Below are 23,679 nucleotides of genomic sequence, written 5' to 3'. Positions count from 1 at the left end.
TTAATGAGAATGTTCATCATATCATTGTGAGAATGGACTTTACTGTTATGAAAAACAAGGCCATGACTTTATATCTCATAGTTCTGATGAGATTTCATTTAAAATCTATAGATAGCATCAGGTCAAAGCAAAAGTTACCTGAATGAGATTTATATTGTAATGTAGAGACCCTTCAAACCCCAATGATCAGGCAATCCCCTGTGAGCAGCACTTTGCGACTGTGAGGAGGGAAAACTCCCTTCAAACAAGAAGAAACCTCTGGCATATCCAGGTTCAGGGAAGGGTAGCCATCTGCTGTAACTGGTTGGAGGGTGAGAGGGAAAGAGAACAGAAATAAGGAGCAGAGAGTATTCTGAGGATAAAAGGCATACCTTTAAGAATCCTTCTCAGATTTATGAAATAGTGAGTGAATATTATGATAAGTCACAATAAGATACATTCTGGACCTGTGACTTAATTTTCTTGGCAAAGCTGCGGAAAAGAGCTTCAAAAATGTTTTCTTAAGTAAAACAGTATTTCTTTGATCAACGTGTCTGCACATTCTTTATACATAAGCACAAATAACACAGTGCATAGGAAAAAATACATATTTGATATTTATGCTTCAAGGTTACAGACATTGGTATACACATGACATCATCAATATAAAGGTAATAATCAGAAAAATAAGAAAAAATAAAGACATTTCAGTTAAACTTGTAAATTCAAAAAATGACCGTTTTGTGTGCATCAGATGAAAATTTTCAAAATCATGTTGTTTCAAATGCATCTGAGAAAAGTACACAGTATTAATCTAAATGTAAATCAGCGTTCAGTCAATTTAAATTTGTAAAATCTTTCTTTGAAGCAAAAACAGAAGAGAAATAAACTTCTAATAACTACATTGTTAATGTGTAGATACAGCTGTGGTTTCTGCTGTGAAAAATGCTGCATGTAGACCCTGTATGTAACCCCACTAAAAAAGTGAAGTAAAAAAAAAAACTGAGAAAGTTCAGCTGATATATTTACAAAAATAGAACTTATATTATACAACAGCATCGTCTGACGGTTACATACTAGTTAACCTATAGAGACTTTATTCTCATTCATTAGTTTTACATTATAAATAAACAATATTCCAGAAAAAAATGAAACAAAAATAGTATGGAAACAAATAATACTGGGTATAAATTATTCTTTATATGAGCTCTGTGAAACCTGTCTGTGTACAGCTGGAGATATTACATAACTGCAACTGATCTTCTGTGAACATCAGCATTAAATCTTCACATCAGGCAACCTACAGATGAGAAGGATCATGTAAAATAGAGCTACAGAAAGCTGAATGATGTAACACCAGCTGCTGCTCCTGCAGGCTGTCAATATCCTGGACGGATGATCTGATAGATAATCAAAGTGGCTACTACAGGCCACTAAAATGTGCTTTAAAAGAGGTATTTACAGCTGGAAAGAGACCAATCTAGACAGACTGTTGGTAAAAAAATAAATCAATACATCAATACATGAATAAAAAAGCTCATGTAAATCAAAATGTAATATCATCAGAACGGGAGAAACAAAAGATCATCGCTGATGTCCATACAGTTTCAAAATTATACAGGTCATTTTACACGAAGAGTATACAAAGCTCTAACACAAACATGAGCACATATTACAGCTGATTCAAGTTCAAATAATAAAATAAAACCACTAAAGGTAGACTATTGTCACATCATCGCAGTAATGCTGTACTAAAAAGTTTAAGTAGGTCTCGCTATCTGATTGTCCATCAGCGTGCTTCAATAGAAGATATCTTTGTCATGTGCAGTTTAAATGTGACAAATGTGCTCGATGAGTCTGGCTGGAATGTTTTTCTCATGGTGCTGAGGAAGTCATTCATCTGGGACTGGCTGATAACTCGGTCGGCGCGCAACGCGGTCCAGTCGGTTCACGGCCACACTCTCAAACGCGCTCCTCATCAGAGGATGCTCCTCCAGGACCTCGTTGAAACTGTCCGCGCTCAACGAGTAAAGACGGCAGTAGGTCTCAGCCCTCACGCTGGCTGTGCGTCGTCCCTGTGTCAGCAAGCAAATCTCTGAAACAAGGAAGACATAATTTTAAATATGTAGTTCATCCCACTTGTTAAATGAGAGGATCTATACCACCTGCATGTCTGGACCATAAATATGAAGAAATACCACCTGATTATATTATCATAAAGACTAAAAATGGAAAAAGTTTGGCAATACAGTCACAGGAAAAAGAAAGCACGATTTACCCCCAAAATATGCTCCATCGCTGAGCTTAATCTCCTTACTACCACGTGGGATGATGGTGACGGTGCCGTGCTGGATAAAGTACATTTTCCGACCCAGCGTTCCCTCTCGTATAATAAAATCTCCCGGCTGGAAGACTTCGAAACGCAGCTTGGTCAGGATCACCGTCACAAAATGAGGGTCAGTGTTGGCAAACAGTGGCATATTGGCTACGAGTCCACGACAGTTATAGCTGACAATCTCCTGCATGAGGGGGAGAAAATGTACGCTACAAGAAGTTGTCATAAAATATCTATATGCAGCAGGAGTGACAGATGGGTTCAAGGTGGGATTACATCAGGGATCAGTTCTGAGCCCCTTCTTGTTTGCAGTTGTGATGGACAGATTAACAGATGAGGTCAGACAGGAGTCTCTATGGACTATGATGTTCGCAGATAACACTGAGAGAAGTGAGAGCATAGAGAGGTGGGGGCATAGAGAGGTGGGGGTATGCTCTGGAGAGAAGAGGAATGAAGGACAATAGAAGTGAGACAGAATACGTGTGTGAATGAGAGAGAGGCAGGCGGAAAGGTGAATATGTAAGGAGTAGAGATAGTGAAGGTGGATGAGTGATGTACAATGTGGAGACTGTAGAACTGGCAAAAAGATTGGAGGCGATTGGAGGGATAGTGAATATATCCTCATGAGAACCAGGCTATTAATTTATGTCCTCTATAATGGACATTTGTTTATGGTCTATATCTTTTGACTTATTTGAGCTACCTTACTAAGACCCTAAATGCTAAATAGAGGACATCCTGGGCTTTCCATCGGTATCTCATGTGTTTGGATGGCTTCTTTTAGCTCCAAAGAGGCAGGAAATCATTAAAAAAATTTCCTCAGTTCTCAGGAGGATTTTGGTCATGATGTTAAAGATGAAGCTGCCAGGTGGGAGCAAAAGAGGAAGACGACATAAAAGATTTATGGACATAGTCAAGGAGGGTATGCAGAAGGCTGGTGTGACAGAGGAGGAGGATGCTGGGATAGAGTGAAATGGAGGCAGATGATCTACTGAGACAAAAGCCAAAACAAGAGGAAGAAGCTTACAGATCAACATACAAATCAAATAGTCTATGTTTTACCATATTGTGATATATAGCATATTATTGTGGAAAAAAATATGTCAGTTAGTCTATAAACAGGAATAAAAGCATTGTTAACTAGCTCTTAGCATATCGAACAGCTGATCAGATGTTTTCCAATTTCATTATAAACAAAATATATTTAGGTTTTGAACTGTCGCTTAGATAAAGGCACATTTAAAGAAATTTTCATGGACCCGTTTTAACATAAAAGACGAACTTATTCAACACTTAATAAAAAACTGGAGAGAGGAAGCAAGAAACAGCAGGTAAAGTCACACACCTCCTTGAGTGGGTCACTGAGCTCTCCGAGGATGTTGTCCTCATCAAACATCTTGCCTTGGAATCGCTGCTCATAGTAATCGTGGATCCTCTGTCTTAAGTCTGCTGGCAGTTTATGAAATGACATGTACTGCTCCACTTGTTTATACTGGAAACAACAGAAAACACACAATTAGTCACATGTTCTAGCATGTGTTTTGCGAATTATCCCCAAGAACAATAATTACATATTCATTCCATTTGTTTTGCAGGCTGTTTCTCCCGTTTTAAGTGGATTACAAACTCATTTGTAATGGGCATTGGCAGACAGTTATCCAAAACAAAGGTGCCGCCATTTGTCCATCATCTGTTCTGCTTTATCTTGTGAAAATCCCCTGGAATGGGTCATGGTAAGGCTGCAAAATCCATTAGATAATACACATATTCTCTAGGCATTTGGCACAGTTTGTACGAATAAAGTACGAGCAAGTAAGCCAGTCTGTGATATGAAACATGGCTGGGATATTAAAGCTCAAAGCCCGAATCACATTAGCATCCACGTGAGGTTCCTGGAACATATTGTCCACAAAGCAACTGAAGCTGCAGGTCACAAATGTGCATGATTACCTTCTCTTGATACTGCCGATGCGAGGCGTCCAAGGACTGGACCAGGTTAGCGGCATGGCCGAGGAACATGGCGTAGCACGTGGCCCCGACTACCATGCTGACCATGGTGAGCCAAACATCGGTCATGCCCTCTGGAGGGTGAGCACCATATCCTATGCACAGCATGTGACTCATGGCCATAAACAGAGCGTAGGAGTACTGGATGTGCCATGTAGAGTTCTGAAAAAGGTAGTTAACAATGAGGCGAGGTGAGACAGAGCATGAAATGAGGTCATCTATGAGCCTGCAACTTTGGGAAAATACAGACAGTTGTCAGCCGTTTCACATCCAAGTAAAGATTTTGTATCTTGTAAAGAATACTGTGTTAAATGAGAAAACACCAGAGACACACATACCTCTGTTAAACCTAACCAGAAGTTAAGACTAAAACACGGCAAAACAGTTGGAAACAAGTTTAATTACATGTAGTGTTTAAGGAGTCTTCAGGAATATTTTTTCTAGAAGGACACTCGAAGATCTTCCTTGGATGTTGGCTGCCTTTTGTTCTGTTCTCTGTCAAGCTGATCCCATACCGCTTCGATGATGTTGAGTCCCGAGCTCCGGGGAAGCCCATCCGTGACTGATAGTGTTCCGTGGGTGTTTTTTAATTCAGGTGTGCTTTTACTGGACTGGTAATGTGTTTGGGATCATCATGTCCTCTATAATGGACATTTAATAATGGACATTTTATAATAATGGACATTTTATAATGGACATTTATAATGGATGATGATGATGCTGTCATTCTTAATATATATTGATGACAATTTGAAGTAACATTTCAAATTTGGATTCATCACTCCATCAGACCTGTTGCTTTTGATTTTCAGTCCAGTTCTTGTGTAATTTGGCGTACCTCAGCCTCTTCTCTCTGTTTCCTTTCTTTATGAATGGCATCTTGACAGCCACCCTTCCACTGAGACCATTTTTGATGAGGCTTCGGTGAACAGTAGATTAACTGAAGGGCCAGATGCATCTTTCAAGTCCAGTGTCAGACTGGATTTGACTGCATACCATGCTGGGGTGGCTCATGACTTTTGCACAGTATGTATGTGCAGGTGCAGTGTTTGACGCGTGGTCCTGGTTTCAGTTAAGATGATCTCCAAATGTGAGAACAGTATCTCATTTCAATTTTGATTTTTGTGGACGATGTCACTGTGAGTTGGCATGTCATGACCATAGACGGAGGTGTGGCTTTGCCAAGTTTGTGGTTTGGTTTGTTGTGTTGTGGTTTGTATGCCACTGAGTAAAATTACTTTGCCTCCTTCAAAAAAATGCCAACTAACACTGAATTGTAGCTATATACTCACATACTACTTTAAATATGTAATTTTACTTTCTTTTCTTCATCTACTCACCACCATATTGTTTTTGGATACCCAGCAGTCTGAAGGAAAGTCTTGCAGCATAGGTACCATAAATGTCAGGCAGCCATCCCAGTGACACAACAGCAACATCATTCCAATCAAGTTGACTATACGCACCACAGCACTGGCCAGATCATAAGTCATGTGGAAAATCTGTCAGAAAGAAAGTCACAGAGACGATCAAATTACAATATTTCTGTTTCTTTTGTTCTAAGCACGTGCCCGCTTCCCTGCCTTTGCATTACCTCCTCCCATTGGTGGATGTATCGGATGAGGCGAGACAGACGGAGAAGACGCAGCAGACTGAGGATCTTTGTGAAACGCACAATGCGAAGTGCACGAGCGGTACGGTACACGTCTGATGACTCGTGTCGGGATTCGAGGTCGACGATGAGAAAGATGTAGTCGACAGGGATGGAGGAGATGAAATCCACCAGGAACCAAGTGCGGAGGTAATGAATGCGGATCTCTTTGGGGTCCAGGATGATGTGGCTGTCCTCTTCCAAAATGCCCGTACGGAAGTTGAAAACCAGATCCATGAGGAAGAGTGTGTCTGACAAGACGTTGAAGGTGATCCAGGGCATGGTGTTCTGGTCTTCGAAGAAGGTGATACCCCAGGGCAAAATGACAAGATTGCTCATCATCAACAGGAGCATTACGATGTCCCAGTAAAACCTGGAGAGAAGAGGATGAGTGCAGAGCTCGGTTTAGGATCACAACCTTTACACAAACTTCAAATGGACCTATTCGTACTTTGACCGTTTCCAGATTTACAGATGATTTACAGATTTACTGCAAACACATCTGCTCATTCTGGGCCAAACTGTAAAAAAACAAAATGACAAGGTGGTTATTCAAATATACTTCAAGTATTTTAATGAACCCTTTTGAATTAAAACTGAAAATCTATGTGTTAATCACAACTTGACTGCTGCGTGCACGTAGTTATTTCTGTACTGTATGTCAGTGCGGCCATATCACAACAAACACAAAATTGCATGTGTTGTCAAGAGAAGAGAGCTGACTGTGAACACCAAAGATGTGAAGTGAATCATGTGATCCACTGCTGTTTTTGAGTTTTTCATGAGTTTTATATATTTATATGGCTTTTTATAGCAAATACAAATATATGTTAGCAATCTCAAATGAATTTGATGGTTGTGTGGCACATCTGCAACATTTTTAATGAGGGCAGTCACATGTATACCTGGTACTAACATATGAACCGTAAGGTTTCCGTTTGCTCTTCTAAGTGCATCAGAAAATTTAGGAACACCCTCCAGCATCTTCAATTAAAGAGTAAGAAAATCTGTTAGCTTTGACGTAATACTGCCAAGAGTGCTCTTTTTGTGTTGCTTACTGATGACAGTTTGGAATTACTATTACAATTTTAAGAAAAATAATAACATCCCATGGCCCCTTTACACTCTCATCAGAATCCTTTCCTGTGATTCGTTCATCATGCAGATGTCCATAAAGCTGTTGCTGTGGAACTTTAGCATTTAGCTGATGGCTCTGGCTGGCACTACAGAAGAAGTTTGAGCATAAACAGAGTAACATTTATAACTGGCAGGTGATTTTAAATGTTTTAAACAGCTTAGCAAATATCACCAAATTGTACAAGCTAAAGGTATAGAGGACTGAGAGCTTACCGTACTGTGGTGAAGTTTACGGCTCTGGTTGGTTAATAGTCAGTGTTGCGTTACATTGAGGGTAGCAGATGTTTTTTTAAGCTGATCTGTCTGCTTATATCTTGCTAAATTTAGTTAAATCCACAAAGAGTAGTAAACTTTAGAGCAGCAGCAACACATGTTTGCGGATCACAGCCAGTATGCAAAGAAAACAAATCTACTGGAGCTCACAATACAATTAAAAAAAAAAATCTTATTTCTAAATGATTGTTTTTGCCCCACGCTCTGATGCACATTAGGGTGCCCCCACCTGCCCAATACCACTTTAATGCCATCATACACAGAGTATGCAGACTGGACACCTAGTAGCAAAGATATCACGTAATCGAGCTTTTTGTTTTTAAGTCACTTTCTGTACAATACAATACAGTACAACTTTATTTATATAGCACATTTAAAACCAAAGGTACACCAAAGTGCTTCACAACAAGGTTAAAACATAAGATAAAAGATAAAAGGCTATAACAAACCCCCCAAAGGTACAGACAGAATAAGAAGTAAAACATTATAGCATGGTTTAGAAGATACAATTACAGGGTATTCATAATGTAGGAGCCATATGAGTTGTTCCTTTTTTGATTAAGTGGGTTGGTTTAAATGGACTTGCTGTATTGGTGCACGGGTGTGGGGCGTGTCTCATGGGTGTGGTAGATGATAAATGTGGTTGCACTCACCTGTTCACTGCATCTGATGTTGATGAGCAGAAAGGTAGGGTGAGCATGAGGCAAAACTTTCTGTTGAACGCAGCTTGAATTATTTTCATGTATTTGACTGTAACTTGATGGTTTATGTATATTTGTGCACTAATTGATGTCATAGGCCAAGTTGTAAGTTGGCATTGTAATTAGTGCAGTTATTTGTTTGTGCAGTCTGTGCATTTTTTTTAATAGTTAATCCCATGTGCTGATTTGTATATTGGACAGCTGCATGTGGAATAAAAGGAGCAAATGGTACAGAAGCGTATTTTATGCGTATATTGTTGCGCGTCATCTGTGTCCTCATGTTTAGCCTGCCGCGGCCATAGGTTGGAGGAGCTGCAACACATAAATATAAGGTGGGGGTATTTATGCAGTGGGACATTAGTAGGAAGATAAGTAACATAAGGGTAAAATATAGGGGGAAGTGCACTAACTAACTGAAAACGCTCGGTCAAACAGGTACGTTTTTAACTGAGATTTAAATGAATAGATGGAGTCAGAGGGAAGATTTTCCCAGAGGCTCGGGGCTGCCAGGGCAAAAGCACGGTCACCTCTGGCCTTTAGCCGGGATCTAGGCTGCACTAAGGCTACGTTCACGCTGCAGGTGTTAATGCTCAATTCCAATTTTTTGATCAAATCTGAGTTGTTTTCTTTTTTGTCTGCTTGTTCACACTACATATAAAATGTGACAGCAAACACGCTCTAGTGTGAAGCCTCAAAGCGGCCCGCATGTGCTAAAGAAGACGTCACACACAACGCGCTCTGTTTAGACCCAGAGCAAACAGTATTGTTTGACTGATGGCCCTTAATATAAAGACTTGATTGGGACTTTACGTTTCCCAATTTTGCTTTAAGTTATAAAGTTATTTTGTTATTTAAATATGGCCTAATAATGATCCTTATTGCTGTTTTAGAGAGGAGCAGTGCTTCAAAGGATAGTTGCAGATTTCTGTCAGAATCTGCAGATTATACAGTACAAATAAAATATTCCCGTTTCTCCAACGTTGTCTTCCCAACAGTTTCACTGGATGGCCAGGAAGCGTTCAGTGTCTTCTCGGGCGCTTCTCCGGAGCTGATAATTGGCGTCTGTCTTGTGTCAGTGATGTAAAAGACGGCTTTAATGCGACATGACCGTTCAAACAGCAGTCTCTTTCTAAAACATCAGATATGTATCGGATTCAGTACCACATACGAAAGTGACCCAGGTCGGATTTGAAAATATCGGATTTGTGCTGCTCACACTGTCATACCATGATTGGATATGGGTCGCATAGGGTCAAAAAAGTCGGATTTGATGCGCTTTCGTGTGCAGTGTGAACGTAGCCTAAGAATATTTGTCCTGATGATCTTAGATCATGATGGAGGCAAACCTTGCGGTTCTGGTCAGAAGGCGTGCCGCAGTATTCTGGACAACCTGCAATCTATGAAGAAGTGTGGAGTGGAGACCAAAGTAAAGGGAATTAGTAGTCTAATCTAGAGGTCACAAAAGCATGGATTCGTTTCTCAAGGTCCCTGTGCGGTATGTAGTGCTTGGCCTTGGAGATTTGACGCAATTGGTAGAAACTAGATTTAACTACAGAGGATTGTTTGTCAAACTTAAAGGAGCTGTCAAAGAGAACACCTAAGTTGCTAACAGTGCTAGAAAGAGAGGTGGCAAGGGGTCCAAGAGTGTCAGCAAATTGGCCCCATGAAGTATGGTTGTCGAACAGCACGATAATGGAGTTGCTAGCTACTAATGCTGCTTGTTCCTGTTCCCTGGCAGCTTATGCTATCGAGAGGAGATTGACTTTTTAACCTGTTGGGTAAAGTTTCTCTTAACCCTAGAACACTATCGCTATAAATAGTAACACGATCACTAATGCCGGGTGATTTTTACCCGATATAATATAACCAATGAAAAGTAATCAAATATATGAAAATATGACAACACATGACAAATTAGAGTGGTCTTCTTTTACTTTCAACTGTGCCATGTCTAACAAAATGAAAAATAAAACTCCTAAAACAAAATAATGACTCTGGAAAGCTGGTCTTTGGTCCACCCATTCCTGGGACATTTGAGACTTCCCTGGTGAAGGCACAGGCTCCTCGACACGCAAACAGCTGCAGGAGAGAGAAATCATGTAAATCTATTTTCTCGGGTGTAAATCACCCAGCGATAGTGTTCTAGGGTTAAGGATGTGATCATGTGTGCACAGCATTTATACCCAGCTGAAATCCAGGTCCAAGCTGATCAATCTCCCCATGTGATCCGGTAATGGTCCAACCTGTGTGCGTTAGAGCTTGCATTCATTGTTCCAGATCCAGATTGGATATCTTGATTGCACATAGGGTTGCCAACTCCCTGAAAAATAAATAAGGGACACCTCGTGGCCAGGGCCGGGCGACCCAGTTGTCTTCACCCTTCCCAGTGTGGTGAATTTTCTAGCTCTTTTTTTTGTGTGTGAAATTATTTTTTTAACCATTTGACTTGAATTTGATTTAAGTAGATGTGTATTCTTTGTGATATGAACACATGTGAAACAAATGATCATTTAGCCATTTATTTTTAGCTCAAAATGACAACATTAACACAATAAAACAGGTCTCCTTCTTAAACAGAAGCCTGTCATGCTTAACTTTTGAGAATATAAGTAAATCTTTCTTTAAAAGAACTCTGTCCTGCTTAACTTAAAATAATAGAAAACAATAGAAAGAAAAACATTCTTGTAACAGTGCACATTTAGTGCATTTAGTACAATTGGCTTAATGCTAATCAGCTGCTCCTGTTTGTAAACCCGCTTGTTCCCATGATTACGCATCTTAACTCATCATCATTATTCATCTATGTATTACTTTTATGTATTAGTCATCTATTTGTTGTAATCATCTATCCTTACAGTTGTTTATTACACAAAATAAATTATATTATCACACTTCTGGCCACATAGCGCTGATATTCACTGCACATGCCCATATTAACTTTTTCCAGCCAGGTGTTTTCCTTTTCCCATTTTTCCCTTTCTCTGAACAAACATTGCTGCTCTAATGCTGGGCTTACACTGTGCGGTTTTAGGCCCATTTTTAGCCGATTTTTGAGTGATCGGACCGATTTTGGCCTTCATCGTGCATCGTGTAGTATACGTGGGGTAACGAGAAGTGATTAACACCTCACGACCAGCTCCCGATCATCAATCGCTCGTGAGGGTCTCACCACAGCCGCTCACACTGCTCGCGCGCAAACACGTAAACGTTGGTGTAAAAGATGGAGCAGCACGGCTGTGCAGCGTGTGATCTGGACACAAGCAATGGAGGCACACAACCGTGAAAATAGTTGGATTTACATTGCTGCTCAGTCACAGCTGCCCGATCAATGTTTTTCATTAGCAATTTAGCAAAGTTGATGGTGGTGGTGTGCGTGTCTGTGTGAGTGAAAGACGGAGAGAGAGAGCGAGCGACAGATTTTCTGTTATAACCTTCATTTTATGGAGGCACAGTGTGAGCACTCAGGTCGCATCAGAGCATCGGGCGGTATAGTGTGAGACCCTGCATCGTGACCTACCAACTTCTAACCCCTGCGAGTCAATCGTGCAGTTTGAGCAGGAGCTGAATAACGTGACTGAAAAAATCGCACAGTGTCTGCCCAGCTTTAGGTGTACTGTCGTCCGAGACTTGCACCGCAGTGTCGGCGTTTGTTTCCCTGTTGGCCATGCTTCTTGTTGTGGTCATCTGTTGTCTTCCGGTATTTTCTCCGTAAGCGACCTTTCCTTGACCAATGAGATGAGCGGTAATCTGAATTGTCATACTCGAATTGTCATAAGTGTGCTGTCAGCTCATTGGTCACAAAGCAGGAGAGGGGCTGGGAATTATGTTTTCAAACAAAGCGTTAATTCCATTAACATTTATAGACTACTTTTGATTCTCACTGTATTACGGGACAAAGTGCGTCCCTTATTAGCTCAATACGGGACGTGTACTTTTGTTTCTAAATACGGGACGATTCCGTATTTTAAGGGACGGTTGGCAACCCTAATTGCACGTGCTGTACAAATACACTGTCTCCTTCAAGTCATACATGTCCCATTTCCCTATAGCTCTCAAATGTCTCGTACACTGTCGGAAGACATGGTTTGGATTTTCTTACAGATTGTTTCCATCAGCTGTCAATCACACTGGGTCTCTCGCTCTCAGTGACTCTTTGATTACAAAGGCAGAGAAAGAGAACTTGACGCAGACCAATTTTGATTACAGTCACCCTTCAGTGATTGCAACGTGAACCCGTGACAAAACTGAGCAGAGACACAGAAGTGATTGATGTGTTCTTCACTCGTGTCCGTGACCGCTCTGTCCACTCTCTGCTTTACATGAGTGCTTACCATTATTTCTCATGTTGCAGTAGATTAGTGGCTGCTTGCTGCTATTAACGCCACTGTAGGAGCCATATGAGTTGTTTCCGTCTGACTAAATGGGTTGGTTTAAGTGGACTCACTGTATTGGTGCATGGGTGTGGGGCGTGTCTCATGGGTGTGGTATAAGGTGAAGGTGGTTGCACTCACTTGTACACAGCACCTGATGTGATGAGCAGAAGGTAGGGTGAGCACGAGGCAAAACTTTCTGTTGACCGCAACATACCGCAACATACCGCAACAGAGCACAACTTGAGCGTAACTTGAATGATTTTGTTGTATTTTAACTGGAACTTGATGGTGTTTGTATATCGGAGTACTAATTAATGCCACAAACCAGGTTGTAATTGGACATAATGGTTAGTACAGTTATCGACGAGTTGTAGTTATTTGTTTGTGCAATCTGTGCGTTTGTTTGATAGTTAATCCTATGTGCCGATGTGTATATATTGGACGGTTGCATGTGTAAATAAAGAAGCAAATGTTACAGAAGTGTTTTGTGCGTTAATTGTTGCGCGTCATCAGGTGTCCTCATGTTTAGCCTGCCGCGGCCATTGGTTGGAGTAGCCGCAACAAATGTCAACAGAAAGTGCTCTTTTTAGGTTTTATTGGATTATTTATGAAGAGCTGAGTTTTATTGATGATAGTTTTGTAGTTTGCTGTTGCCTTTGTCCACCCGCTTTTAGATTAAGCCTTTGGCTACACTAGCGCATTTTGTTCAGGAGTTTTGTTCCCCTGTTAGGTTTTAGCAGTACAGCTGCACAAGGCGTTGTACTGATTTGCTTTCTAGTATTTGTGCATCAGGCGGCTGAAGCCATTGGCTTGGGAGTACCGCCGCAGTTTGTGTTTAAGACAGTTTGTCTTCCTCACAGCTGACGGTATGGAGGTACATAAATACCCACCGCTAGTATGTACGGAAGACTAGGTTAAGTTAGTTAGGTTTAATAGGCAGTTAGTGGGGGATATTGCTCCTGTCAATTGTGTATGGCCAGGGTTTATGAAGTGAACGTCATCAAGTTGAGGTGTTGGAATGAGGCTGTGTGGCATAGGTGCAGTTCAGCGTTTGGATTTCGTAATGTTTTGAAGAAAAATGGAGACACACCAATTAACACAATGTGGTGATGTGGATGGAAAGAAAAGACAGCCAAAACCGACTGCTAAGGCTTTGGAGAATCAGATTGAAAGACTGCAAACAGAACGTCACACTAAGATTAATAAAATTAAAAAGGTCATAAAAATTATTAAAGAGTTAAAGCAATATGAGGATAATGTTTCAACTGTTCAGGCTCAGTTAGAGAATTTGTCTGTGTTGCTTAAAGAGGCGACTCATCTGCATGAAACCTTGCTTCCTTTGCTTCCTCAAGCAGAGCAAGAAAAACAAACTGCTTGGTTCATAAGTGTGCGAGCACATAATACTGAGTTTATGGAGGAGATAAAGAAATGGCTTCATGATGCAAAGGGAAACCCTCAGAGCAAAAATCAGGTGTCTGAGCTTGATTTGCCAGATTTAAATCCACCTGGTGTTGATTCCTCTGATCCATTACCTGCTGGAAATGGTTCTGGTGTTTCTAGGCAGACCGGGAATGTTGGTAAAGGTGCTGCGATAGATGATGTTAATCCAAGTGATAGCATCTCTAATGTTGGAAACAAAAGTAGGAAAAGCAGATCATCACTCAGTGGCTCAATGGTTTCATCTGCCTTGTCAGCACGCATAAAGGCAGAGGCTGACATGGCTGCCCTTCTTGTTCGACAGAGGTTGTTGAAAGAAAAGCATGCTTTGGAAGAACAAGAAATACAGCTTAAGAAAAGAAAGGAGCTGCTTGACTTGGAAACTGAAATAGCAGCCTCAGCAGCAAAGGTGAATGTTTTAAAAACTTCTGAAATGTCCCGAGTCTCAAGTGCTGCTAATGTTAAATCCGATGGAATGAATTCGTATTTAGAACGAGAGCAGGGGCGTTTAGCCGTTTTAAATCCTAATGCTCCGACGTTCAAACCTGTGTTACCAGAACAACCATATCAGGGTGTGGATGCTAGTGATCATCAAGCACAGGTATTGGATGTAAGGCCCAAGTTTAAAAATACTTTTCAACCCAAGGTCGTTTCGTTGGAAAGGGCAGAGACTAAGTTGCATCAAGTATTTCCAGGTGCAGTTTCAACTACTCAGATGATTTCACAGTCCCACGCACAATCAAAACCTCTCACACATACAGGGCAAGGTGGTGAGGGTCATGATCATTTAGTCACAGTTTTGAAGAAACAAAATGAAATTACAACTTTATTAGCTGAGCAGCAGTCTCTGTTTTTGTTACCAAGACGTGACATTCAGTTATTTGATGGCGATCCTTTGCAATATCAAACATTTATGAGAGCTTTTGAGCACATGGTGGAGAGTCAAGCTCACAGTGCTAAGGATTGTTTATATTTTCTCGAGCAATACACTAGAGGCCATCCAAGAGAAATGGTCAGAAGCTGTCATTATATGCCTGCTGAGTATGGATATGCTAAAGCTAAATCTTTGCTCCAAGAGAACTTTGGCAATTCGCTGAAAATTGCTGCTGCCTACGTCGAAAGGGTCAGTAAATGGCCGTCTATAAAATCTGATGATGTGAAGGCTTTGCAGGAATATGGGTTTTTGTTAAGGCAATGTTGCAATGCAATGGGGGACGTTGAGTCCTTGCATGAGTTGGATGTCTCTGCTAATATGCAAGCAGTTATAAAAAAGTTGCCTTACAAGCTCAGGGATAAGTGGAGGAATGTTGTCTGCGATCTACAGGAGAGATTTCGACGTAAAGTGTCTTTTTGCGATGTCGTTGAGTTTGTTGAAAGGCAAGTTAAGATTGCAAGTGATCCATTGTTTGGAGATATACAGGATCCTCCGACAGCCACCAGAAAAGATGCGAGGAATAGTAAGCCTCAGTTGTACCCCAAGGCTAAGCGGAGTAGTTTTGCTACTACAGTGGCCAAGGTGGAAGGGAAGATTGAGCCAGCACTGAGGCGAGAAAATGGTTCAGTTGTGACGAAGGCTTGCTTGTTTTGTGGAGCAGGGCATATGTTGGATTTGTGTCCTTCATTTGAAAGAAAGTTACACTGTGAAAGATTATCTTTTTTGAAAGAGAATGGTGTGTGTTATGGTTGTCTGCGCATTGGGCACAGAAGCAGAGACTGTAGGAAACGTCTCTTGTGTAAAGTTTGTAGCCAGAAACACCCCACACTCTTACATATTCACTCCAAGCGGAGGGAAAGTGTCGCAGTGCAAACTATAGGAGGGAGAGAACCATCAGATGAAGGTCCTTCTTGTGCTGTGCAAAGCAGTGGTGTTACTGGGGCCGGTGAGCAAAATAGTGCTCTGTCCGTAATACCAGTTAGAGTGAAGTCTAAGAAAGGTACTCAGTCATTGGTAACCTATGCTTTTCTGGATCCTGGGAGTTCAGCTTCATTTTGTACGGAAGCACTCATGAATAGGCTAAATCTTTCAGGAAGGAAAACTGGCATTCTTTTGCGGACAATGGGTCAGGAGAAAATGGTCAGTAGCTATGTGGTTTCAGATTTGGAAGTAGCTGGTTTGGGTTTAGATAATTACTGTGATTTGCCTGACTTATTTACTCAAAAAAGCATGCCTGTTCATCAACGTAATATTCCCCGACAGGAAGATCTCGAAAGATGGCCACATTTGCGCCATATTAACATACTGGAGATAAATTCCGGGGTAGACCTGTTGATCGGGACCAATGTGCCCAAGGCTTTGGAGCCATGGGATGTTATTAGAAGTCAAGATGGAGGTCCCTATGCAGTAAAAACTATGCTGGGTTGGACGGTGAATGGTCCTCTCAGAGAGGATTGTAATACTGACATTTTTGATGTGAGTGTTAATAGGATTTCCGTAGCAAGATTGGATGAACTGTGGAAACGTCAAATGAAGACTGACTTTCCAGAATGTATTCAAGATGAGCAGTTGGCTTTGTCTAGAGAAGACCAGCAGTTTATGGAGTCAGTGATGGATTCTGCTAAGTTGGTTGATGGTCATTACACCATTGGTTTGCCTTTTAGATGCAATCAGGTAAACATGCCAAATAATAGGAAGGCTGTAGAACAGCGAGCTCTGAGCCTTAAACGAAAGTTTATTAGGAATGGTTCATTTCATGACGAATACACCAGTTTTATGACTGAAGTCATTTCTAAAGGGTATGCAGAGAAGGTGCCTGTTGAAGAGTTCGATCGCTGTGATGGAGGATTATGGTATATTCCACATCATGGGGTGTATCACCCACAGAAGAAGAAGTTACGAGTTGTCTTTGATTGTGGTGCTTCGTTTCAGGGAGTGTCTCTGAATGGACAACTTCTGGAAGGCCCAGTTCTCACTAGCTTGCTAGTCGGGGTCATAACCAGATTCCGAAAAGAACATGTGGTGCTCATGGCAGATATTGAATCCATGTTTTATCAGGTCAGAGTACAAAGAGATGACTTAGATCTGTTAAGGTTTCTGTGGTGGCCGGACGGAGATCATAGTCAGGATCTGGTGGAATATAGAATGAAAGTACACCTCTTCGGAGCTACTTCATCCCCAAGTTGTGCGAATTTTGCCTTGAGGAAATGTGCAGAGGACAACAGAGATCATTTCAGACTAGAGGTTGTCAACAATGTTTTACATAGCTTCTATGTGGATGATTGCCTTATCTCTGTTGGTTCTGAAGAGGAGGCAGTGAGGCTCTATCAGGAACTTGTTGCTCTTTGTGCTAAAGGAGGCTTTAAGCTCACAAAGTGGGTTAGCAACAGAAGAGCAGTGCTTGCTGCTATACCTCAACAGGAGCGATCCAAGGAGATGAAGGATCTGGATTTGGATAGTGATGTGTTACCGGTAGAGAGAGTACTGGGTGTACAGTGGTGTATCCAATCGGATACATTCAAGTTTAAGATCACACTGAAAAACAAACCTCCAACAAGGAGAGGGATATTGTCCCTTGTGAGCTCAATCTACGATCCATTAGGGTTTTTGGCACCTGTGGTGCTGCCTGCTAAGTTGATCCTTCAGAAACTATGCAGAAGTCATTGGGGTTGGGATGATGTGTTGCCAGTTACTGTTGAACAAGAATGGACAGTTTGGCTAAATGATCTTTGCCTTCTTGCAGATTTTAAGGTCGACCGGTGCCTTAAACCTTCTGATTTTGGAGACGTTGCTTCTGCTCAGTTACATCACTTTGCAGATGCAAGCGAGGAGGGTTATGGCACAGTCACTTATCTGCTGTTGCGCAGTACCCAGAATCAAGTGCATTGTGCGTTTATAATGGGTAAAGCAAGAGTGGCTCCATTAAAACAAACTTCCATTCCTCGCATGGAATTGACAGCTGCCTTAGTTGCGAGTAGAATGGATAAGATGTGGAAAAAAGAGCTGCAAATGCATTTGCAGGAGTCGGTATTCTGGACTGATAGTACCTCGGTGTTAAGGTATATCAGCAATGAAACCTCAAGGTTTAAAGTGTTTGTAGCAAACCGGGTGACCGAGATACTTAAAGTGTCCAAACCTTCCCAGTGGAAATATGTTAATACATCATGTAATCCTGCTGATCTAGCCTCCAGGGGGGTTAAGGTGCAAACCTTTTTGAGGGATGATTCTTGGTTGTCAGGGCCAAACTTCCTTGTTGAACCAGAAATTAATTGGCCAGTGAATCTTGATTTTGGAAAGAGCTCCATAAATGATCCAGAGATTAAAACGACTGTTTTAGTCAATGCTGTTGGTACAAACGAATGCAAAGATGGGGTGATGAAGTTCATTACTTATTTTTCTTCGTGGACTCGTCTAAAAAGGATGGTTGCATGGGTTCTTAGATTCAAAGATTTGTTGCAGGAACTTAGTAAAAAGAGGAAACAGCTGGAAGAAAGCTTTGCATCAAGCGTGACTCAAGAAAATCTTGAGGAAAGGCTTAAAAGAGAGTTGCAAACTGTCAAGGACCATGCTGCTAAAGGATTTCTTTCGGTAGAAGAGCTTAACAAGGCAGAGAATGCAGTTCTTTGCTTTTGTCAAAGAAGGAGATATTCAGATGAAATCAGTAGGTTGCAGAGGGGTGACAGGGTGAAGAAGAGTAGTGAGCTCTATAGGCTTAATCCTAAATTTGAGAATGGTGTGTTGAGAGTTGGAGGTAGGCTTAGTAGGGCAGCTATGCCTGAAGATGCAAGGCATCCCACAATTATAGCCAGGGATCTGCATATTACTAACCTAATACTTCAACATGTACATCAGAAAATAGGGCATGGTGGACGTAACCACATGCTGTCCGAATTGCGGCAAAGGTATTGGGTTCCAGGTGCAAGCATTGCCATAAGGAGGATTTTGGCTAAATGCATAGTGTGTCGCAGACTTCATGCAGCATCAGGATATCAGATGATGGCAGACCTTCCACAAGATCGCATCTCACCCGATGAACCTCCATTTTCTCGGGTTGGAGTGGATTGTTTCGGACCTTTTCAAGTTAAGCGTGGAAGGTGTGAAGTAAAGAGATATGGAATTATCTTTACATGCCTGGCTGTGAGAGCTGTGCATTTGGAGGTATTGTCATCTTTAAGCACAGATTCTTTTATTAATGCGCTTCGTCGATTTATATCAAGGCGAGGTCAGGTATTGGAGATACGATCGGATAATGGTACCAACTTTGTGGGTGGTGAACGCGAGTTGAGAGAGGCAGTGGAAGGATGGAATCAGGCACAGATTCAGGAGATGCTGCTGCAAAAGGGCATTAAATGGATTTTTAATCCTCCTGCTGGTTCCCATCATGGCGGTGTTTGGGAACGTCTCATAAGGTCTGTTAGGAAGGTGTTAAATTCCATTTTGAAAGTGCAGAATTTGGACGAAGAAGGCCTTTGTACAGTTCTTTGTGAGGCAGAGGCTATTGTGAACAGTAGACCAATAACTAAAGCCTCTACTGATCCTAATGATTTGGAGGCCTTGACTCCTAACCATCTGTTGTTGCTTAAGACCAAGCCATTGATACCACCAGGAGTGTTTCAGAAGGGGGACGTGTATGGACGACGTCGATGGAGGCAAGTACAGTACATGTCTGACCTGTTCTGGAAGCGCTGGGTCAAGGAGTACCTGCCCCAGCTTCAAGAGCGTCAGAAGTGGCAGAGAATCGGACGGAACTTCATTCCTGGGGATGTGGTTATCGTTGTCGATGATTCTGCGCCTCGTAACTCTTGGGTGACTGGAAGGATTGTGGAAGCGATTTCTGACAGTAAAGGACTTGTACGTCGGGTTCGTGTTAAGACAAAGACTGGTTGTTTGGACAGGCCGATCACTAAAGTGTGTCTTCTACAGGAAGCAGAAGAGTCATGAAAATTGACATTTTTTAAATATCTATTTGCATTAAGGTATATTTATTTATTTGGAATTGAAATTGTATTTTTGAATGTTTGATAAAAGATTGATTATGTTTATTAGTGTCTCCTACGTGGTAAGTATGCTGTAATTATTGCTCTAAAATAATTAGGGGCCGGTATGTAGGAGCCATATGAGTTGTTTCCGTCTGACTAAATGGGTTGGTTTAAGTGGACTCACTGTATTGGTGCATGGGTGTGGGGCGTGTCTCATGGGTGTGGTATAAGGTGAAGGTGGTTGCACTCACTTGTACACAGCACCTGATGTGATGAGCAGAAGGTAGGGTGAGCACGAGGCAAAACTTTCTGTTGACCGCAACATACCGCAACATACCGCAACAGAGCACAACTTGAGCGTAACTTGAATGATTTTGTTGTATTTTAACTGGAACTTGATGGTGTTTGTATATCGGAGTACTAATTAATGCCATAAACCAGGTTGTAATTGGACATAATGGTTAGTACAGTTATCGACGAGTTGTAGTTATTTGTTTGTGCAATCTGTGCGTTTGTTTGATAGTTAATCCTATGTGCCGATGTGTATATATTGGACGGTTGCATGTGTAAATAAAGAAGCAAATGTTACAGAAGTGTTTTGTGCGTTAATTGTTGCGCGTCATCAGGTGTCCTCATGTTTAGCCTGCCGCGGCCATTGGTTGGAGTAGCCGCAACAGCCACCAATCTGGAAGGCATTATAGCTGTTGACATTATAGATCGAGTCTGAGTGAGAGGGAGAGAGGAGCAGAATAAAATCTGCTGTATCTAAAACCTTTAGACAAGCTTTAATAGCAGTGAGCGCAGGACAGGAACATGAGTGTATTCTGATAGGATTTCAGGTTGAATTTGAATAAAGTAAAGTGCTAGTGTGGAGGCTTCAGGCCTGCAGAGTTTAAACCAATCAGTGATGTCACTGTGGCCATGTCCATCTTTTGTATACAGTTTATAATTTTTGGAAATGAAATTACTCTTTTCTCCATACAGATCTTTTAACTGCATGCAACAAAAGTTTATCCAAACATAAGTCAGCAGCATTCGGACTACAAGCAGACCACAGGTGTGTGTGTGTGTGTGTGTGTGTGTGTGTGTGTGTGTGTGTGTGTGTGTGTGTGTGTGTACATGTGTACACACACACACAAAGATTGGGGATGTTGGTCTTATGGTAATCAGTCACTTTTACCCAGAGTACAACTAATTCCACCTTTCAGGGTCATAGTGGAGCTGGGGACTATCCCAAGGGACATTGGGTTAGAGGTGGGATACACCCGGAAGTGTCACTATAAGTCTAATCACAGCTCCAACAAAGAGATACAGACAAACCACTCGCATGCAGATTACAATCAATGTAGAATTGATAATTAGCTAAACATGGACATCTTTGGAACAAGGAGGACGAAGCACTAGAAAAAAATCCAGAGAAATATTGAGGACAAGCAGATTTTACAGAGAAAGGCACCAACCAGCTGTGTGACCTTAAACTCTAAACAGGAAATCTGACCAAAACTCTACTGTCCCAATTCATTCATTTTTAAGAGGAAGTGGGAGCATAAGGTTTAAGAAGAGCAGGCCTGTGCTAATCCCTCCCTCAGCTGCCTGTGTATTATTGCATAATAGAGTAAGATTGGAATTATACGGATTCTTATGGGTAATAATCCCCATGCATGGGTTTATCCCCTCTGTCTGGCATCGGCCTGATGTTAAAAATTCTTTAAATTTGCTGGGCTATTAGTGACCTCACCGACAGATTGCTTGGGCATCACTCCTGAGTCGTTGTTTAACCCTGAAAGTTGAATTATTGGACAGATCCCCCCCCCCCCCTCCAAAGTGAGGCCAAACTAGATTAGGAAACTATTTGGATGATTTTCAGTCAGATTGGTTAAGTCATGAGTATTGATGAATGCACTTCTCTCTCCTCCTGGGGTTAAAAAAAGGAGTCACACGGGAATGATATCATTAATCCAGATGATCTTGTCCTATATACTGTATCACTAATCAAATCCCTTCATCGCCTTATCATGTGCTGGGAACCATGACATCAGCTGCTATCCTGCAGTCTGTCCTTGAAAAACTGGATGTGAGTCCTCAATCACAGGGTGCTTAGTGGGATAAAGGGTAAATGCTTTCAAGGGAACTCTAAACAATATTGAGCGACTGGAAGCACCTTGAAATGAAAAATGTCACTGGTCAGATTTCTGTCCAATTTTTACGGTTATAATGCGTTAAGTTACACAAATTGCAATAAAATGAGAGCAAATTAGTTTAAGGGCTTTCTACTAATTACCTGAAGTCACTGTAGGGGTGTATGATCCACACTCCAAAGCTTTTAACCCTCTCCTGCTCAGCAGCAACACCTTTGTGACTGCCGAACATGCGCAGGGAGAACTTGTTGACCCCGGGCTGCAGCATGGAGCCAAACTGCTTCTGGAAGTAGGTGGCCTGGTCCTGAGACTGGCTAGCGCTGTCTCCTTCGCCCTCTCCATTGGTCTCCAGGAGGCCATCCGGATCCGCCGTGTAGTCGTCATTGTGAGTCTTGACCAGAGAGAAGAGCGTGTTGCTCACGTCGCTCCTCTTGTCTGTCTTCGGGGAAGGGGTGGCAGGCGGGGTTGCCCTCTGGGACGCATTTCTCCATTTGGAGAAGCGGAGACTGCTCCAGCTGCGGTACCTGGGCGTCTCCGGTTTGGTGCCTGAGCCGTCACCTTTCTGTCCGTCTAAACTCCTGGAGGGGCTGCTCATTTTTTACACTTTGCACGTGCAGGTGAGCGAGGCAGAGAGGGGCTTTACTTCCCCCCCTCACTTGGCTTCTTGGAGTTCACTTACTAATAAAGTTTGGTGCGCAAAGCATTTCATTTGGCTTCCAAATTTAACCTCCTTTACATAAATTAAATGCGTAAAGATCAAATTATGAACAGCTTTCGCTATTATGTTTAAAAAAAAATTTTTTTATAATGCAGCCGCTAAAACAAACAAAGAAAACTCCAACCTTTTAAGTACCTGGAGGTCACCGTTTGCTCCGCAGAGTGCCACACACACACACACACACACACACACACACACACACACACATCTTACAGAATAAATCAGATCTTATCAAATAAAACATCCAGGCTTTCTTCACGTGCGTTCTCGTGGAGTAGGTCCATTAAAAAAGTTCCCTTAAAAGTTTTTTCATGTGAAAAAGGGAAAAAGGAAAGTCCGGCTGTGGGCTGCTGTGTCCTCCTCCCGTCTGACCGAGAGAGGACAGACGCATATTGACAGAGAAGGCTCAGTAGCCTTCAGTAATCGGCTTGTTGTAATAACTGAGTCCACTCCGCTCACCTCTCTCCGCTCTCCTCCACCGCCCTCCCCTCCTCTGAGGCGAGTCCCGGAGCGGTGATGCGGCTGCTGCAGGTCGTGTTGCGCGGGGCAGCAGAAACCGAAACTTAATGAATTACTCATTCGTGGTCAACCGGTGTCAGAGGTAACACCAGCAGCTGCTGAAGTCATGGTAAACCCGGCTAGGTTTTCCACACACTTCACTGCTTTTACGCAGTGCTCATATTATCTCAGAATTCTTCCCCCCCAGTGGCCCTAATCCTCTTCCGTAAAACCTAATTCCCTCAATTTATTAGTAACTAAAATTATATTTTACAAACAAGTTCTTCCCCGATAAAATAAGTGACTCATTAAACAGCCATTTACCCCTAACTATCAGTTTCACACACTTCACTGCTTTCCTCTGGAGTTTCTTTACATTAGTCCTACGCCTGCATCCAGGCAGTCCCACGCCTGCGACCACATGCTGAGCTGCTTATATGGAAACACACAGAAGGAAAACTCTGTACATCAACTATAAAAGCAGATGAAGGGGTAGACAAAGACCATATGAGAAGAAGG

General features: G+C 41.9%; 1 protein-coding gene across 1 annotated transcript; it reads right to left on the bottom strand.

Moving 5' to 3' along the window:
- Window positions 1-526: 526 nt before the first annotated feature.
- On the bottom strand, window positions 527-22,841 carry hcn3 (hyperpolarization activated cyclic nucleotide-gated potassium channel 3). The gene is made up of 7 exons (XM_086281285.1): window positions 22,088-22,841; window positions 5,916-6,345; window positions 5,662-5,823; window positions 4,265-4,483; window positions 3,660-3,806; window positions 2,258-2,498; window positions 527-2,074 (listed from the first exon to the last, which is right to left on the bottom strand). The coding sequence occupies exons 1-7, from the start codon at window positions 22,537-22,539 to the stop codon at window positions 1,872-1,874; spliced, it is 1,854 nt and encodes a 617-aa protein (XP_086137411.1). The 5' UTR covers window positions 22,540-22,841; the 3' UTR covers window positions 527-1,871.
- Between the last annotated feature and the right edge of the window lie 838 nt (window positions 22,842-23,679).

Source organism: Aulonocara sp. 'chitande type north' Nkhata Bay, linkage group LG22 (assembly GCF_057382095.1).
Source record: "Aulonocara sp. 'chitande type north' Nkhata Bay isolate Kocher_YH1m ecotype deep benthic linkage group LG22, A_spYH_male_GT1.1, whole genome shotgun sequence".
Taxonomy (NCBI): domain Eukaryota; kingdom Metazoa; phylum Chordata; class Actinopteri; order Cichliformes; family Cichlidae; genus Aulonocara; species Aulonocara sp. 'chitande type north' Nkhata Bay.
The sequence above is the reverse complement of the archived record's forward strand: the minus strand, read 5'-3'. Positions and strand labels throughout refer to the sequence as shown.

Excerpts from the sequence above, each read along its gene's own strand:
- hcn3 (XM_086281285.1), bottom strand. The coding sequence starts at position 22,539 with ATGAGCAGCCCCTCCAGGAGTTTAGACGGACAGAAAGGTGACGGCTCA. Across the intron at positions 6,346-22,087 it reads CACCCCTACAGTGACTTCAG|GTTTTACTGGGACATCGTAA; the intron begins GTAATTAGTAGA and ends TCTTCTCTCCAG. Across the intron at positions 2,499-3,659 it reads TCAGTGACCCACTCAAGGAG|GAGATTGTCAGCTATAACTG; the intron begins GTGTGTGACTTT and ends CCCCTCATGCAG.